At 42.4% G+C, this 20,667-nt stretch overlaps 1 protein-coding gene across 1 annotated transcript in view; it reads right to left on the bottom strand.

The window, feature by feature from the left end:
• The window catches only part of SHROOM4 (shroom family member 4), a 388,903-nt gene extending 369,024 nt beyond the window's left edge, over positions 1-19,879 (bottom strand). The window contains exon 1 of the mRNA XM_056128650.1: positions 19,763-19,879. Coding sequence (XP_055984625.1) covers positions 19,763-19,879 — 117 coding nt within the window. The remainder of the gene's footprint in view (positions 1-19,762) is intronic.
• Positions 19,880-20,667: the final 788 nt, after the last annotated feature.

Here is a 20,667-nt window from a genome sequence, read left to right as displayed (position 1 = left end):
TTTTGCAAACCACAGCACCCAAAAGGAGACAGAGAATAAAAGGGAATGCCATGCCACAGGGGTGGGGTGGAATGGGGGGTCTGGGGTTTGGGAGGGATGCTGGGAGCATTGGAGCTGGGAAATGGACACCGGTGGAGGGATGGGTACTCAATCATTGTATAACTGAAACCCAAATACAAAAATTTGTAAGTCTACAACTGTACCTCATGGTGTTTCACTAATAAAAATTTAAAAACTAATAATGAAAAATAAAACTTTAAAAAAAACTATCTCCTTTCCACCAAAGTGAAGAAACACTTGAGTCTGGGAAAAGACTCATTTTATACCCTCCCGAACACACAGCAATCCAAAGGGTGGCTGCTGTTTTAAAAGTCTCACAGCAACCCTTCTCAACATAAATGGAAATGCTGTAATCAGCAGCAGCCAACAGGCCTCTCCCACATGCCAGACTCAGGAACACACAGGAGATTAAGTGTAAGAAATCGACTGCTCCAAATAAACTCTAGGAAGCTCTTGAACATATAGGTAAACACCCAATCCTTTACAGCTACCATCTCCCTCTCATTCAGCACTGCACCTGGGATTTTCAACTTCCACCTTCACTATTATTTCCTTCTATGTGTTATCTCTGTTCCTGCACCCATGTATGTATCACTCAAGGGTCAACCCCACCTCCAAGGTATTACAGAAAGACTGTAGACATTGGTAATTTATTCAGCAATTCAAGTCATATTCTTTTCTAATTTGGGATTGGGAGTGTGATGGGAAGATGACTATTGCATATACAGTGTTTGATCGACTCCGCCTACATTTTTTTCTCAACAAACTATTATGGAGTGTCTGTTCTCAACTTTATTTTGAAGATGGTAAAGATACACACAGGAACGGTCCTCTAGGAGATTTTAGTTTAGTATGTCAGACACAAAGCAGGCGAAGCAATCAAAGATTTTCATAGAAAATACAGAACACTATCATTCCAAAGAGGGAGAGAAAACTTCACTCCAGGAACAACTTAAGATGATGCCCTTGAATTTTCAGTGAGAGCTTGAATGTTAGCTCCTATCAGCAAGGACACAGTAAAGAAAGAAGTGCTTTCAAGTATGCAGCAAGAAACTGGGCCACTCAAGGAATATCAGGGTGGGAAATGCAGAGGGCATAATTTCCCCGGTGTGCTTGGGGTGGGGGCGCAGAGATGAAACTTTTCTTTAAGAAAACATATAATTTGACGGCGGTATGGTGCCGCCAGCAGGTCAATCTGTACCTGTGAGACGAATGCATCAGCAGTCCGATGGCACCGTTAACGTTCAGGTACCCCAAAATTGCTGCTGTGCCATTGGCCAGACCCCAAACACTTGGAGCAAACTTTACCAAAAAAGTAAATGGCCAAAAATTAGGTATGTGAGAGACAGACTCACAAACCACCTCCGGCTCAGCTATATAATTGGAGGCATGGCCTCTCTGGCTCCTGATTGAACTGCTTAACGGCCATGATCCCAGAGATTCAGAAACAAATCTCGGAACCCAAAGGCTTTTGGTAGAAATGTGTCCTGTTCCTGCAGTAGGTTACTGACACTGGGCCACTCCAGGTGGGAATAGGTTTCGTGCCTTGGCCTGTTCCCCTTGATGGCCCAGTGACTGCCATCCTCCAGAGGTCACTGGAGAGGCAGGTTTGGGCCAGCAGTGACAAGACATGTGGGGCCTCACCAGATGGGGGATGGGGGTGGAACCAGCCCTTTCCTCCCCATTCCAGCTGGACCCTGAGTCGCCGCCCACAGGTGGCTTCTCTGGCTCCTGATCAAGCTGATTAACAGCCATGATCCCAGAAACTCAGAAACAAACCTCAAAACCCAGTGGCTTTTGATAGAAATGCATCTGGACCACATACAAGGTGACCACTGCCTCAGAGCTTATTGAAAAGCCAGATATGAGACGGCGGTGATGGGGTAACTGCAGTCTCATGGGAAGGGGGGCAGTACCGGCTTGTCCTCACGCCCTACCGAGGTCAAGAGTTGCCCCCCATGAGCAGCTCTCCGGCACGCACATGGCTCAAGAGGCAAAAGGACTTAATCCAGAGCCCAGAAGCTTGCAGCAGAAAAGTGAATGGACCATGTGTTAAGCTACGGCGTCATGCCTCCCCGGGAGGGAAAGGGTGTTGCTCCCTTCCACCTTTTCCTTCCCCAGCAGCAAGGTGGCCACCACCTCAGAGCTTATAGAAAGCCAGGTATGAGCCAGTGGTGATGGGGCAACTACAGTTTCATGGGAAGGGGGACTGTACCAGCTCGTCCTTCACACCCTACTGAAGTCACGAGTTGCCTCCCAGATGCAGCTCTCTGGCACGGCCATGACTCCAGAGGCAAAAGGACTTAATCCAGAGCCTGGCAGCTTACAGCAGAAAAGTGAATGGAGCATGCATTAAACTACAGCACCATGCCTCCCCGGGAAGGAAAGGGTGTTGCTCCCTTCCGCCTTCCCCCCACCCCACCCAGCAGCAAGGTGGCCGCCACCTCAGAGCTTATAAGAAAGCCAGGTATGAGCTGGCAGTGACAGGGCAATGGCAGTCTCATGGGAAGGGGGGTGGTACCGGCTCGTCCTTCACACCCTACCGAGGTCACGAGTTGCCCCACACGAGTGGCTCTCCAGCACAGCCATAGCACCAGATGCACAGAAACCAATCTCATAATTCTCTGGTTCTTTGCAGAAATTCAAAATCCGTGCGGCCGCAATAGCGGCCACGCGACATTATATGATTCTCATAACCAGCTATAGAAGACAAAGTATTTTACAATGCCTTTTTAGCAATTCTGGCCTGGAGCGATAGCACAGCGGGTAGGGCGTTTGTTTGCCTTGCACGCAGCCAACATGGCCGACCCGAGTTCGATTCCTCCGCCCCTCTCGGAGAGACCGGCAAGCTACAGAGAGTATTCAATATGCCAGACACAGTAACAACAAAGTCTCGAATGGAGACGTTACTGGGCCCGCTCGAGCAAATCGATGATCAACGGGAGGGCCTTTACTTACTTTACTTACTTACTGATTATTGGGGGGGGGGAAATTCTAAACAATAATGGTACATCTTTTGTCAAAATAATGAATGTAATCAATGTAGAGAATAGTTAAGTGGAAATCATCTGCCTCACAGGCATTGGGAGGGGTGGGAGGGGGTATATTGGGGTTCTCGGTGGTGAAAAATGAGTACTGTTGAAGGGAAAGGTGTTTGTTTAATCATTATATGACTGAGACTTAAACCTGAAAGCTTTGTAACTTTTCCCACAGGGATTCAATAAATAAACATAAGAAGAAAAATGTAAAAAGAAAACATATAATTTGAAATGCATGCTAGGAATCAAGACTGGTCCATACACCAGGATAAAGTTTGTACTCTATTCTACAGGTAGTAAGGAAGCATTAAATAATTATGAAGGAGCAGATAATCAAAGTGAGGGAAACAATTGAGCAAACCACTACAATAGTACAGTTGTTCCAAAAAGAATGTCCTACCTCCCAAGCCCAAATATTGCCAGATTCTTCTTCAAAGCTCATTTATTACTAAACATCTCTTTTGAGTTGGGTGAACCATGAATGACATTTCTTATTCTGAATGAAATTCCTATATTGTATTGAAGTTGGGTCAGGGACTTAAAAAGTAGAGGCCAGTTCTAAATCTCCTTATTCTGATGGAAGAAGCCATGATGCATCATTTCCATTTCTGTAACAGTATCTGTTGGCTTTGCTGCTGGCTGAAGCCACTGGTCTTTTTCACAGGTACTACAGAAAACGGAATAAAAATGAGAGAGAGGAAGAGAACTACAGATACAAGACAAAACCTGACTATCAACTCTTTTCTTGTACCCTACAGGCTTAGACTAAGAACTCAATCCTAAATTAGGGCTCCAATCTAGACTCCAGGGTTGGATGTGAAAATGCTCCACCTTGGTCTTAGCAGTGAGAATCAACTATCCCTGATCTTAATTCTTTTGGCTTTTATTAGTGGCTGGAATGGGAGAGGGATGTAACCTGAAGCCTAAATGCAGCTCAGAAAGACTGAGAGTTAGAACCTTCTTAAAGAATACAGTATACTCCGTACCTGGGCAGGTTTCAGAAAATTGCACATTTCTCCAGCCAAAGCACAGGAAAACATGAAAATTATATATTTAATTTTTAACATCAGAGGTTGGAGAGTATGACTCTAGCACCAGAGCGCTGACAGAAGACAAAGTTAAAAAACTGGCTGTTGTGAAAACATGAGCAATCAGGTAGGATTTTCCTTAAAAATACCCCAGGTGGGGCTGGAGTGATAGCACAGCGGGTAGGACATTTTCCTTGCACGCGGCTGACTTGGGTTCGATTCCCAGCATCCCATATGGTCCCCTGAGCACCGCCAGGAGTAATTCTTGAGTACAGAGATAGGAGTTAACCCCTGTGCATCGCCGGGTGTGACCCAAAAAGAAAAAAAAATACCCCAGGGCTAGGGATAGAAAGAGAGAGAGAGAGAGGAGAGAGAGAGAGACAGAGAGAGAGAGAGAGAGAGAATACAGTAGGTAGGGTGATTGCCTTGCACATGCCAGACCTGAGTCCAATCCCTGGCAAACTATATGGTACCCCAAGCCCCACCAGGAGTGTTTCCTGAGCAAAGTTCCAGGAATAAGCCCTGCACACCCCCAGTATATATAAAATTCATTCTAGGGGCTGGAGTGATAGCACAGCGGGTAGGGCATTTGCCTTGCACGTGGCACGACCCGGGTTCCATTCCCAGCATCCCATATGGTTCCCTGAGCACAGCCAGGAGTAATTCCTGAGTGTACAAACGAGGAGTAACCCCTGTGCATCGCTGGATGTGACCCAAAAAGCAAAAAAAAATCATTCTAAATATTAATTAATGTGGGCCAGGAATATAGTTCAGCAGTAGAGCACTGGCCTTGTATTGGTGAAGCCCTGGGTTCAATCTCTGGTGTTCCTCTGTCAAAAAAGATTTCGACAATCGTCAGAGAGTAGAGTTATGTAAAGAAACCCATATATTATTAGTCTGTTTTCAAGAATAGAGTTGGTCTGCAATAAGAATAGGAGGAAGTGAATAGACCAAGTTCCATAGAATGCACATGCATCTTTAACATTTTGAATTTTAGTTCTTCATCAGGCAGAAAAGTGGGTGACACTGCATAAAAGCAGCAAGCAGCAATGGATCTAAAAAGCAAACCTAAGAAGGATGGGGACAGCAGAGGAATTTGCAGCTTTTACACATAAATGTCACCTTTCTTATAAAAAAATAAGAATTTTTTTGTTAAAATCACCATGAGATAGTTACAGAACTTTCATGTTTGAGTTTCAGCCATACAATGATTGAACATCTATCCCTTCACCAGTGCACATTTTACACCAGCAATGTCCCCAACATCCCTCGCTCATCTGAATGCCCCCCACACCACCTCTATGGCAGACAATTACTCCCATGCCCTTTCTCTAGTTTTGGGTATTATAGTTTGCAATATAAATACTGAGAGGCTATCACATTTTGTCCTTTATCTACTTTCAGCACACATCTCCCATCCCAAATGATCCCTCCAACCATTATTGACTTAGTGATACCTTCTCTATTTCAGTTGCCTTCTCCCCCAGCTCATGAGGCAGGCTTCCAACTATGGAAAGCTCACCTTTCTTAGGAATTTAATGTAAGGATACAGAGCAGCAAGGCTAGAGTTGGGAGTCAAATAATCACCTCAAATTTGCAAAAGTGTCATAATAATAAAATTACATTTTCCAGCCAGATTTAGAGCTAATTAATTTGGCAAGTAAATCCTCATTCTCTTAATTTCAATATAGAAATCAGGATGACAGTATGGCATAGATCACACTCAACACAATTAACTCATACCTGAAAATTTAATAATGTCTTATTCAAATGTCACATTTAAGAACAAATCCTAGTGTAAAAAATTAACCACAGTAGTCTATTGATATATTTTGTGGAAAGTATAAATCAGCTGAGAAAAATGCAATACAGGCTTGAAACACCAGTTTGCTCATGTGTGTTTACCAACCCTCCGTATTTCATTCTTCAAATAGAGAAAATAATCATTAACATCTTGGCAAGGCAACTAATGCTTTTTAACAGCCTTGATCATTTTGCCACTTCAAACTTCAGGTCTGAAGTTTGGCAGTTGTCATTTTTTCCCTTTTTTTCCATTTATTTTTGAGCCATGCCATCACTTAAAAGTACTAAATCAGACAGAAAAATCTTCAACCAATAACATACACTTTAGGTCAGAGTTGCAAAAGTTAGCAAGACAGAAATGTGACCTATAAAATCCATTAAATAACAATTACAGCTCATTTCAATATCCGTTGAGGCATAGGATTGTATGGCAATTAAGTTATTTCCACAACAAACAGCTTAGTAAACTATGTTGAACATATGTACCTGAAATAAAATAAATCCTTTTCCCCTAAAGTGCCCATGGCCAATGGGTCTTTCTGATTGCCTCAGAAGATCCAAAGCTAAACTAAAACTGATTAGATTTCCCAATTCTCATCATCCCCACTAATTTCTTTGTATTAGAAATACTGAATTTATCTCTAATATCACCACTCTGAATGATTTGGGTTAACCAACTGGCAACTTAATAAAGTACAACAGCAAGCACATTGCCAAGGTGATGTAAAAATTGCCTCTCCTACTGTTAACAGCCTTCCTCATATCACTTATGGGGCTGGTACTGTACTAGGTATTTTCTAATCTCTCTATGTCTCAATTTAATCATCCATAAAATGGGGTTAATAAATGAGTCAACACGTGTTAAAGCAAAAACCAGTGCATAGCCCAAGTAGACAATATGAAAATATTTGTTGAAAAACACATTAAAGTGACATTTTTAGAGCTATGTGTTCGTATTTTAGGCTATAGGCAGTATCTAGAATAGGTTACTTAATAAATTTAATGAATAAATTGATCATTTGATCACTTGATATCCCGTTACTCATCGATTTACTTGAGCGGATGCCAGTAATGCCTCCATTTGTCCCTGTCGCGTGCTAGTGTAGCCCAATGGCATCTGCTCACTACAAGGAACATGAAGAGCCTCAAACCATTTGTTCAGGGTCTTGACAAAGAAGTCTGACCATCTTGTAGGCGGGCAGCCATGTGTTCTTCTGACGTCATGTGGAATCCAGTAGGTAATAGCTCTAGTCCAATGGTCATCTTCAAATATCATTATGTGTCCAGGCCATCTGATTTTTGACGCACTGGCAAAGGAGACAGAGTCCCTGATTCTCGATCATCAATGGAGGTTGGAACTCCAGATTCCTTCTCTCACTTGAGTGAAACATGAAACTCCAAGCATAGCTCTTTTGATTCCTTTGTTTTTTTGTTGTTGTTCTTGTTTGTTTTTTGGGTCAAACCCAGCAATGCACAGCGGTTCCTCCTAGCTCTGCACACAGGAATTACTCCTGATGGTACACAGGGGACCATATGGGATGCTGGGAACCGAACCCGGGTAGGCAGTGTACTAGGCAAACACCCTACCCGCTACACTATTGCTCCAGCCAACTTCCTCTTTGGGTGACCCAAATATGGTTCTCATCCTGTTTTCATAGGACCCAGGTCTCTGAGGTGTATGTTAGTGCAGGGAGAACGTGGAGTCAAAGAGATGTGCCCGGAGTGAGAGGTTCTTCGTCCTCTTAGCTATTTCTTTAACGTTCTTGAAGGTGTTCCAAGTTGCTCACTTCTTCCTGCACAGATCAGGTGCCAAGTCGTTCGTCATGTTGCGTTCTCTTCCTAGGTACACATAACTGCTGCATTTGGAAATGTTCATTCCGTTAAGAGCAAATAGAACTTCAGGAATGCCATGAATAAATTAAGCAAATATATGAACAAACGACACATGCCATAACCTCGAGGAGCTCAGGCTGTCAGCTCACTCACTGTAGGGTGAAAAAACTGTTAAACTGGTTTTGGTTATCTTTAGGCCAATGGTGCTTCTAAGTTGAATGAACTACTAAGTGGCCTTTCTTCCTTCCCAAACTAGAGAAATTATATATATATATATATATATATATATATATATATATATATTCCTCAATGCTTCACTCCAATTATTCTATTTTTTCCTCAGAGCTTCCCAACCATACCAGCAACCAGCAATCAGCAAAATCTCTTGCCCTGCCCCCCGATCCCACCCCAAAATAAATATTGCTTATAGATTGTATCCCATGGATCCAACACTTATTAGGTGCTTGTTTCCCAGGTTTGCAGTAGCAGTTCTTTTCAATACAATTGTCATTTCCCAGGAGCAGGTTTTTATGGTGACTGTCTCATAGTCTTTAGTTTATGGTTAGGCACTTTATAAAGCACTCAACAAATATGTGCTTATTGGGGGAGGTTAATTAATTATTCCATTGATTCATTTGAGGTTTAATTAAGAACTCTTAGGTAAGAGCCAAACAAGGTTAAGCATAACAGTCTTTCATTTTGCTAGCTATTCACACAAATCAAGTTTGCTCTTCCAACTTCTGAGAGAGGTAGACATTGCAACGAAGGTATCTTGCTAGTTCTCACAACTTCTAATGATTTGGCAACTTGTATGCTTCATTTTAAAAATTTTTTTGTCTATTGTTTGTTTAGGGGCCATTCCAACCTGTGCTCAGGGCTTACTCCTGATTCTCTTTCCAAAAATCATCCCTGGCGAGGCTTGGGGTTATTTTTGGCGAGGCTTGGGGTGAGACCATATGGGGTTCCCAGGCTGGACACATGCAAAGCAAGTGCTCTACCCACTGAACTTCCACTCCATTCCTATATGCTTCGATTTTTTAAATTTATTTATTGAATCACTGTGGGAAAAGTTACAAAGCTTTCAGGTTTAAGTCTTAGTCATGCAAATATCAAACACATTTCCCTTTACCAATACTTATTTTTCACCACGAAGAACCCCAAATGCTTAAATTTTTAAGGTTAAAAATTCTCTTAAGAGCTGTTATGTTTAATAATACTTACCTATAGAATGTGTTATATTTTTTAATCACACATAACTAGTATTTATGAGATAAAGTATAAAATTAATATGCTTCCCTATTAGAAAAATATACAAATTTTTATTATTTCTCACTTGCAAATGTAAAAAATGAGACACAGAGAAGGAAATTATTTATAGAGGGACACAATTATAAGATTGACCTTCCTATATCTGAATCTGAGTACATACCCCACACCCTGATTCGAGAATTAAAATAAAACATAGTACCTTCTTTTGATCCTGATTCTTAAGGAACATGTATTGTTAATATTCCTAGTTTTTAACTAAATTACATTTCTCTGATCACTCTCTCCCCCACTGACTTCCCACCTCATACTCTTATCCAGTTCCTTTTCTCTCCTTCACTGTGTAAACATGGTTTTGTAGAAAGAGACTAGGATTGGAATCAGAGAGAAATAAAATTAATTGCCATGTCTTCGAATTACTGTGTAATTTCAAGTCTGTTAATTAACCTCCTATGTCAGAGTCCTCTCATCTGAAAATGGGGACGTCAATGTTTTCCTGAAGGAGTTACCATAAAATTTAATGAGATGTAAGAGCCAGAGAGATAGTACAGAGGTGCTTGCCTTGCATGAGACCAACCCAGTTTCAATCTCTGACATCCCATGTGGCCCCAAATATCCACTACCCGGAGTGATCCTGAGTGTAGAGTCAGGAGTAATGAGCATGGCTGGGTATGGCCCAAAAATTAAACAAAAAAATAAGAATGTGTATAAAACACCTAGAAGCAGCAATACTTGCAACATAACAGGTCCACTGCCATATAACATATCTATAACCTCACTTCCTACCTCAGCATGTCTAGGTCTTGATCACTTGTTGGGTTCAAGAATGTGTTATGATCCCAAACTGAATCCATAAAGTGAGGCACATTTATACAAGTGGGATATTCAGGTATTTGCTTTGATCCACTTTACAGCTTGTTGTCTTCATACTCCCTGATTGAAAACTTAAATGAACACAGAGCTCCAAACTCTGAGTCAAGTCCTTCAAAGAACATGATCATCAAGATCAGATAGTTACTATCCCTAAGGCCCTGATATGTCATCACTCACCATTTCATTCAGATAATATGCCTTCAAATGCTGCCTACCTGCAGAAGTTTTCACAGGAGTTTTAACTTACATCAATCACAAACAAAAAAGAAAGAGAAAACAAAAAGATAGCTTAATAAAAACAAGGCTTTAACTTGCCATCTTCTCCTAAGCAATGATGAGGTTACAGCATGAGCCTCTAACTCCTTTTCCAGAATAACTAGTTAAACCAGCTTTACTCCCAATTTTATCACATCTCACTGCCGCTCCACCCTGAAAAGAAAAATCAATTTCTGTTGGACCATGAAAAGCAGTATAGAAATCATTCAAAACTTCCCTGTCAGAGGATCAGTAAGACAACCATACTACTGGGAATCGGCTGAGTGGCATTAGGGTGAGTGCTAGAAGATACCACAAAGCGTCTGTCCATAACTAGGTTTAACCCTTGATCCTGCCAAATTAGTCCCACCTCCTACATTCCTTGCAGATGTAACATTAAAAGACTTGAGTGAAATTTAACAGACCATGCCACATGCCATCCCTGAGAAAGTACCAGGAAACTGCCACTTCTGTATAGATAGAAAGTTGCAGTGTGGAGAAAAGCAACACACTGTAATACCAGCCTTGTGGTCATTCAGTCTTTACACTTCCACAGCCAAGAAAAAGCAAGGATCTTAGAGAGCCTTCAGGAAGACTTCAAAACAGCAGACACTTGTCCCCATGGAAAATCTGAGCAGAAAGAGGAGGGTACAGAGAAACGAAATAACATGCCAAGATTACTTCGCAAGGTGATAAGATGGTATCTGGGATGTGACAAAGCTCCTGTCCTCCACTGAAATAGGACAGAAGTTATGAAACCATTTTCCCCTAATTTGACTATGAATTTTCTCAGAGTTTTCAAATCTTTTTGTTTTGTTTTTCCTGCTTGAATTTTAGTTCCTTTGTTTTTTAAATTTTTTATTGAGGTGCTCTAATTTATAATACTGTTAATGATAATTTCCTGTGTACATAACTCCAACACCAAATCACCAATGTATGCACCTTCCTCTCCCAATGACACCAATGTCCTTTCCTTTCAATTTCCCCACATACACAAACTCAGTTGTATAAATCAGTTCTTCTGTTGTGTTGCCTTTGGCCTTTATTGCTACTGCTATTGCTCATATGTAAGTCCCAAGGTAAATTGAAGATGGATTAAAGATCTCTAGATTAGACCAGAATCCATAAAATACATTAAAGAAATAAAGGGCAGAACTTTCCAGGAAATTGACCATAGAGGGGTCTTCACTGAGATGACTAAAGAGGCAAAGACAATAAAACCAAAAATAAGCAAATAGGACTACATCAAATTTATGTTTCTGCACAGCAAAAGAGACTCAAGCTATAATAAAAAGACCAAATTTTAGTGTATAAAATACTTGCACAGAATATATTAGTCTAAGGACTAATATCCAAGATCTATAAAGCACTCACAAAACTCGATAACAAAAATATCTAACAATCCCATCCAAAAATTGGGTAAGGAGATAAAAACTTTCCCAAAGAATACAAACTGCATCTATCTTAGCACTATGAGCTTCTCTCGATTCCCACCCCTAGCCCCCACCAGAAACATGGCTGAGTCAATAAAGGGACAAAGCTGGTACAGCTGACTAGAAGGGTCCACTGTGACAAAATAAGGAAAAAAAGTTGACTTTTGGACAGAGGGCAGGGCAGGCAATGAATGAACAAAGACGCAATGGTACTTGAAGAGATGGCCCAAAAGACAGTAGGCCTTAAGCGATCGGTGATGGGTAGGAGCTAGGAACCAAACACTGGACATGAAAGAAAGGCTGCCTGGATTCATGGAAAATGTGTCTCTGTTGCTACTAATCAGTGCTCATTCTGTTACATAGCATTGCCACAGACTCTTGCTGGAAAAGGAAGGGGTGGGGCAGAGGTGAAGACAAACAGGAGGGGTTAGTCACTTTGAGAAACCAAGACATCTTGATTGTTGCAAATTCAATGCCCAGTCACAATGGCCATGTGCCCATGTAAACATGTCAGTGTGATGTGAAGAAAACAAGTCATCCTTTGCTAAATTAATGACTAAAACAATCTTTCCGCTTGGCCTATTTCCACTGATAGGGAAAAGGGATATAAGGAGATAAACAACTATCCCATCATAGTTCTTGGAACAGAATCTTTGTCAGGAGAGACAGCATTTCAATGTATTCATTAATATCATAATGGAAGCATATATGAACTGAGTATTTTATAGAAACCCTAGGAGACAAAATAGTGGTTATGCAGAAGCTGACTTCTTGGTACCAAATTATATAAAGTGGTCACTTGCTGGAGTCAGATATATTGTACATCAGGTAGGGCTCTTGCCTTGCATGTGTACAGTCAAGATTCGATTCCCCAAAACCCTTAACACTGCAAGTACTGATCCCCTGAGCATAGAGCCAGTGAAAGTATGGTCCAAAAACCAAAAAGTGGGGGTCACTGCCTGATTATATGGTAACTTGGATAGACTCAACTTTAGTGAGAAATTTCACCATGCACAGATTATACATGCATGCATAAATGTACATGTGTCAGTGCATATATACACACATGGTTTCAGCATCAGTGTACCCTGAACACCAGTAACAGCAGAAACCCCAAACTCTCCCAGTTCCGTGTAACAGAGATATCTAGAGCACTTATTCCTAACTTAGAAATGGATTGTTTTCCAAGTGTATCTTCTGTAAATACTTTCTTGTAGAAAGAATCTTATAAATGGTGGTTAGGTTCTGTATATCATCATTCCTATACTACTGACTAAATAGGCCTCTCCAGAACTGGTCTCAATCTTGCCACACACAATGGTATTGTGTTAGTCAAACGGGTTTCCTCAATTTCAAGTTTCTCTTCTCTAGGCCTCTCTTTGGTAATAAAGAGGATTAAGTTACACTCCAAACACACTCCCTGATCAGGGCTTTAGTAGCAAGAATAGAATTATTTGCTTAACTGGGATAATAAGCTGGTGTATGTGAAGGAAAGGGACAAAGCTTTAGTGCAAGATCTAAAACAGAGGCAGATCTTGTGGGTATTGCAGGTACATACAAAAGACATCAGAGCCCAGGGATGGCAGCAATAGCAGAAGTTTTTACAATCAGTACCAGTGACAACGTGCAGAAGATACATATCTGACACATGATGGAAACAGAGCCTATGTCTAAATTCACACATCAGGGCTCTGTGTGCTGGAGACTGCTTGCATGTCATGCACATTAAGAATATCTGATCTTCATAGAAGGACTGCACTAATTTGTGGAGTATAAAAAAACATAACATGAGTCTGACACCTAAGGACAGTAGATACACGGGACAGATAGATTGCTCCATAGCTGGAAGTCTGCCTCATGAGCAAAGGAGAGAAGGCAGCTGGAATAGAGAAGGGATCACTAACAAAAAGATGGCTGGAGTAATTGGTCAGTCGGGATGGGAGATGTGTGCAGAAAGTAGATAAAGGACCAAACATGATAACCTCTCAGGGTCTGTATTGCAAACCATAATGCCCCAAAGTAGAGAGAGATTATGGGGAATCATGTCTGCCATGGAGGCAGAGGGAGGGTGGGAAAGGGGGGTTATACTGGGGATATTGGTGGTGGGGAATGTGCAATAGTGGAGGGATGGGTGGATTGTAACCCAAACATGAAAGCTTGTAACTATCTCACAGTGATTCAATAATTTTTTAAAAGTTAAAAAAAAGTATGTCTGATCTTGTGGGTACCCATTTTCCCAAGAAAATTAAGTTCAGAGAGGTTATTCCTACAAAATTTTAAGCCATCCAGCAGTTGGCAAGAAACAAGTAAATAGATCTGATGTTCTGGAATTTTAACTTTGATAGTATTCACTAAATTCTACTATCTTCTTCCATAATACAAACTTCTCTTTAATTTCTTGTATAAATATATGCTTATATCTTCCCCCCTCATATCCCTTAGAACATTTTCCTCAAGGCTAGCCTGAGCTAGGGGTAATTCTAAGTAAATATCAGGAGATGAAACTGTCCATCTCAAAACCATAATGTGGCTATACATAATGTGTATCTATCTATAGATACATAATGTGTATCTATCTAGATAGAGGCCTTGGGCAGGTGTGATTAGCAGAAGCACAAGTACTTCCATTAAAATGCTTTTATTTAACATTCACTGGTCTTCTTCAGAGACATGACTATTCATTTCCTCGACTCATTTTTTGATAGTTTTGTTGTCGTTGCTGTTGATCTTTGTGAGTGCTTTATATATAGATATTAAATATCAATCCTTTATCTGATGTTTTAAGTGAATATTTTCTCGCATAGAGTTAGTTTTCATTTTAGTTAATGTTTCTTATGCCATACAGAAACTTTTAATTTTGATGTAGTAATATTAGTTTTAATTCTGTAGCCTTTGCCAATGGCATTATATCACTGAAGACTCCTTTGAATTCAAGGACTTTTGCAAACCACAGCACCCAAAACGAGAGAGAAAAAAAGGGAATGCCCTGCCACAGAGGCAGGGTTGGATAGGGGGGATTAGGGGTAGGAGGGATACTGCGATCAGTGGTGGTGGAGAATGGGCACTGGTGGAGGGATGGGTACTCGATCACTGTATAACTGAAACACAAGCACAAAAATTTGTAAGTCTACAACTGCACCTCATGGTATTTCACTAATAAAGATTAAAAAATGAAAATATATATAAAATAAAAACATATAAAACCACAAAAAAGGCTTTTATTGACTCAGGTTCTTTGGTATGGCCTGGTCACCAAAAAGAGCCGAAGTGGTCTTCACCTTTAGCATTTAGTATTTTTGTCCTTTTCCACTTTGCTCAGGTCCTCCTCACTTATTATACTTAGCTGTGGAAGCCGTAACTCAAAAGGAACAAAGGCTTTAGTACATCCTGTGTGGGAGAAGCAAATAGAAGAGATGATCTCAGATTCTATAAGGAATAGCCAAAACCTCAGGACTCTAACCTAGCAAAGTAAGAGATGAGTATAGGAGGTAAGAGATGAGAACATGAGGTCTTTTCAGACCATATAGTTTTCTTAAGACAAATAAAACAGTTTGTTCTGTGTGGTCCGAGGAAGTAGAGCAACCCCCAGAGATACTAGATAAGAGAATGACTGTAGATGGACAAAAGAAAAAGCTGTCCACAGTCAAAATTTTACAACATTAACATGTACTCAAAAGAAAGTGCTCTCCCATAGACCCGAAGCTCTGGGCTACTGCATAGGAGGCTCATCAGTTGGCTAAGAGTAAGATCAGGAGGGGCTAGAGAAATAGTATAGCAGGTAGACTGCTTGACTTGCACATGGCTGACCAAATTTGATCCCTCGCATCCCTTATGCTTTCCCATACACCACTAGGAGTGATTCCAGAGTGCAGAGCCAGGAGTAAGCCCTGAGCATGGCAGGTGTGGTAAAAAGATAAAACAAAAAGAATAAAATCAGGTGATTTCCAAAAGACCCTCCTCACTATAAAAATCTGAAATACTCAGTCCAGTATTCTCCAACAATAGAATTGTTAGTACTCCATGAATTGAGTCTGCCTTTGGGTGTTTCATAGGATAAGGGTAGAAATAAGAGCAGCCCTCTACTTAAACCTTGCTGTTCTTCATTAACTTATTTCAGATAGGTCAGCATCTTTTACTTCATGGTTCTGGAGAAGCCTATAAAGACTGTGATGTTACTGCCAAGTAATTATGCCATAAGCACCAATCTAGAGTCTCTATATCTTCTTTTAAAAATAATTCAGGAAACTGGAGAGATAGTAGAGCAGGCAGGGCAATTGTCCTGCACATGGCTGACCTGGATTCAATCACTAGCGACACATATGCCCCCCCACCCCAGCTTGCCAGCAGTGATCCAGCACAGAACCAGGAGTAATCCCTAAGCCCAGTCAGGTGTGCCCCCCAAACAACAATAACAACAAAAAGTCCAGGGAAAGAGTTGGAGAACGCAAGAATGAAAATTAATTAAGGGGCAATGCTTAAGTATCTTGCAAATTATTTAAGGGGCAATGCTTAAGTATCTTGCTTAAGTATCTTGCAACTAATTTTTTGAGGTTTTAGAGAGCCTTTGGTCCTTTTCAGTTTAGGGAGCACAATTGTGGATTTAAACAGAGCTTCTGGTTTATTATGACAGTTGTGAGGCCTCTGAAGTGTCTACCCAAAGTTCAACCCTGGGCTACAAGACATAATATCACCCTTCTTGCCCCACGGACTCTAACATTCTTTGCCTCTCTCTGAATGGATTCCTACAACATGTTCCTAAATGCCTTCTACTTTGTGGAGGGCCAATTGGACAAGTAAGGCAGTAAACATCTTTGCTGCTTCTAATGGAAGAGATGAGGAGGAATCAGTGTAAGTAACCAGGGTCTAAACTATGCTACTAAGAGGCCCTTTCCATGAAGATACTTCTTTGCTTGTGGCACAGCTAAGAAAGTGACAGAGGAACTATCAATCCTTGTATAACATTACATTCTGTACCCAACAAGAAGTCAAAGTTGCTGTCAATTTACTACCATCCACAAAACAACGTAAATCTGACTCAACCCATAGCTCTTGAAATCTCAACTACTCAGGCAGAGACAGGCAAGGTCCAAGAACCATGGTGGGAAATGATGGGGACTCTCCTTTGGTATCATGCTCCAAAAGAAAAGTGATTTTTGCCTGGGATTAGTGTTTGGAGACAGCTTTTAGAAGAGGTAGTAACTCATCAAAACAATCCTCTCCTACTTCATAAGCCCAGATTCCAGCAGGAAATACCTATCACCCAGACCTCAACTACTGTGGCACCACAGATTGGCATGGAAAGGGTCACTGGGGCAGAAAGCCGCGAAGCCTGAATTCATATCTGAGAAGTATTGCCCCATCTCCCTTCACAAACTGCAGTGCTACCAGAAAAAAAATAGTAAGAAACACTGCCAAGTAACAGAAAATAGAGCGGACTTGGAGCCTAACACTGAATCACCATAAGACAAACCTAGACAAGCCAGTCAGTGCATTACTGCTTCACTTCTCTATTTCTCCACAACTTTCCCTAATTACAGTATAGTGTGGATGAAAGAGGCTATGAAATAAGGAATATGAAGTAAATGCACAATAAACAGTAACTGTGCAAATGAACAATGCAGCGGTAAAATAATAGACTCTCCTATTTTAAGAAAATGAGCAACTTGAATCTCTCTGCAGACATGGGAACACATAAACCTAGGAAGTGCAAATGTTCTAAAAAATATTCCAGAATATATGTACCAGCAAGGAGCAGAGCCCAAGTTTGTTATCTGCAAATACAATTCTCCTTCCACTTCCTTCCTTCCGAATCCCACCAGTGTGTGCAGATTGAGGCCCTATTCAAGAAGAAAGCTGTATTATGAAGCTTAAGAGGAAACTAGACAAAGGGAGACAAATAAAAAGGTGAATAATTAAATATGCCACTGAATTTCTTTGGAGGAACAAAATACAGGCAACTATTGAATTACAAGAATACCAGGGTCCCTCTTTATAATGTGGGTGCTAATCACATGTATCACTGGCTTTTATGTAAGAAGCCAAGTTATTAGGGATTTATGGGAAAATTTATGTTAACCCCTGCATATCCAAATGAGTGTAATAATAATGAATGTTCCTATAAAAGTGGTCAGCTATACATTTAGTGGGATGGGAATCATAGAAAGTCACCCTCTCTATCAATACACCAGTAACTTTCTTAACAACTTGGCCAAGGAAACCCTCATCTATCCTCAAATAATCCCCAGCCAGACCACGGATTCCTGGCTGTCTCTTATTTAGTAAAACCCCGGCTATGTCTGGACTGGCTAGGCTCACAAAACAATCCATGGCTCTCTAGGGTGCCTCTAGTTATAGGTCAGTTTCTCTAAAGCAAGTTGTCTAGGCAGACTGGGAATTCTGTGGATGGTAAAGTAAAGAAAAGGCTGGAACTGGTAGACCATGGAGGGCAATGTGGCCAGTTGTGACCTTGGTGGAAAGAGAGAGGAATTTTATTACAAGAAATCCCTGAAGGCCAGGATTTCTCTCTCCCCAAATGGATTGTTGGTCGAGCAATAGCACAGCAGTAGGGTGTTTGCCTTGCACGTGGCCAGCCCGCAGACCCCAGTTCGATTCCTCCACCACTCTCGGAGAGCCTGGCAAGCTACCGAGAGAATCTCAGTATCTCACCCGCAGGGCAAAGCCTAGCAAGCTCCCCGTTGATGTATTAGATATGCCAAACAAAGTAACAACAAAGTCTCACAATGGAGACACTACTGGGCCCGCTCAAGCAAATCGATGAACAACGGGAGGACAGTGCTACAAAGGGATTGAGAATTTTGTGGATTTTGTTTTGTTTTAATTTTTAAACATTACAATCAAAGAGAGTACTAGAGGAAGAGTGCTTTAAGGGAGAAGGTGTGATGGTGGATGAGAGGGTGCCTCAGATTGCAGCAGTTAATAATATATTCTAAGGCAATACCCCAAGCTGCTAAGAGTATGGGTCCTGAGATCAGTGAGTTCTCAAACCTACAAGTTAACCAGTGGGTCCAATGTGAGGCCAAAGTATCACAGATTGGGAGAGGAACGAACTGCAAATACATGATCCACTTTAAACAGCTAAAATTAATCATAATAAAGTAACATTTTTTCCCTTCTAAGAGGCTAGCACTTTCATTAGCCAGCCCAAACCCACATCTACAGTCTGCAGCCTCAACTGCAGTTTGTGCCGGTTGGGAGATGGAGAACTTTTCAATGTTGAACATTTCAGAGAAACAAAAACAACCTCTCCACTGAGAAAGTAAGTCCCGGTGAAGTTCGTTCACTCGGTGATCGAGCACCTTAAGGTGAGTCCTTCTAAGAAGTCTCTCTTTTAAGTAATGTCCCAGCTGCCCCCACAACCCACCTTCACCCTACCAGGGGCTCTTCATTCTGGGAAGGGAGGGGGTGCTGGAGTAATTGGAGAAGTGCCTTGTCCCCTCCTCAGCTGCAGCTTGGCTTCCAGCAGATCAGAGCCTCCTAAAACAAACAAACCCTGGCGGCGGCAGCAACAGCTCCAGCACAGCTGCGCTCTACGGCGAAAAGTTTCCTCCACACTTAACGTGCAGGAAATCTCGCCCGCGATGGGGCAGGGCTCTGGAAGGAGGGAAAGGCCAAGGCGAACCCGCAGCAGCAACGCCCCACCAGCTGAATGGGTGTGCTTATGGGAAGTGAGGCTACCCCAGTGCCACCAAGATCTCAGCTCCCCCTTCCCACACCATACCCTGCCAAGGCCCAAGGGTCGATGGAGGGGTCAGTCTCGCGTCCTCTTCTTGTCCCACAGGGACGCGGGAACTTCCAAGAAGAAATCCCCAACAACCCCACTTCCTCCACCAACTCAAACTGAGCAGGGCAGTGGGCCCCATATGCGGGATCAAAAGTTGCACCAGGCCCACCCGATGGTGTCTGCACGCAGGGCTCTAACCTGGGGCCAGATTTTTGGGCTTCCGCCCCCTCCCCTTTAAGGAGTGTCTGTGCCTGGGCTGAAGGCAAGCCCTCACCCTACCCTACCCCCCATGCAGCTTAATGCTCCACAGGATCTTTCACGCTCAGCTGTGGCTAAGTTTCAGTTAGACTGAGGCCCCGTCCCGCGGCAGCTAGCGCACCCGTTTGTCCATTCAAAGTTGGGCACCACAGGGGCAGAGCCGCCACTTCTTACCTTAGACACTGTGAGTGGTTCGCAGTGTTCCAGACCCCCCTTAAGGGTGAAGCCCCATGGCGCCCCCCCTTGCAGCTGCACGGGGATGTACTGGAAGGACCCAGGCCGGTTCTCCATCCTCAGCTCGGCTCAGGCGCCGCGGGGCTCCTTTTCCGCAGGGGCTACGTTGCCTCCGCCCCTAGCAGCTCCGCCACCATCGCCCTCCAGCGCTCCGCCGCCCCGCTCCGCCTACTCTCCCGGCTGGGACGCTCAGGCAGTGAGCACAAGGAGGAAATGACACGGAGCCAGAGAGAGGGGGAGAGAGGGGGGAAAGGAGAAGGGGGAAAAAGTAAAGAAAAGAAAAGAGAGGCGGAGGGATAGCCGCTTAATGGACAAGAAAACCGAGCAATGGGGAGGGGCAGCCACTGGGACCTCGCCTATAGGCTCGCTAGGGAGTGGGAGCGAGGCAAGGCCTCACATCAATTGTTACATTGTTTCATTCAAGCAGGCCCCCTCTTTGGTCCTCCTCCTTACTGCTGAGTTCGCCCCTCCAACCAGCCTAGGCAAGGGAAGTTAAAAGTCTTTAGTGGATAGAACACGTGGCCGAACTGGATTGAAACGCTCTGTTTACCGAAGCAAATTCACGTTTTTTCTGACTGCCTTTTTCTTTGGAAGGTCCTGAGAACAGGGTCTTGGGAGGGGTACAAGACTGCTAATTTTTGGACCTTGCCTAGAGGCATGGAAAGTAAAGTAAGTAGGCAAGTGAACACAGTGGAGCTGTGTGTATAGGCTGGTCAGTGCATGCACTAGGTGTGTGGGGTCATTATGAAACATTGCCCTGTAGTATATTTTAAATAAAGAACCAATTTGAGGATGGCCCCTGTCAGGACTCAGCCACACCCGGCTATTAGTCTATTGGTAGCACT

Source organism: Sorex fumeus, unplaced genomic scaffold (genome assembly GCF_029834395.1).
Source record: "Sorex fumeus unplaced genomic scaffold, SorFum_2.1 ptg000065l, whole genome shotgun sequence".
Lineage (NCBI taxonomy): Eukaryota > Metazoa > Chordata > Mammalia > Eulipotyphla > Soricidae > Sorex > Sorex fumeus.
Note: the sequence above shows the minus strand (reverse complement) of the source record. Positions and strands in the feature narration are given on the sequence as shown.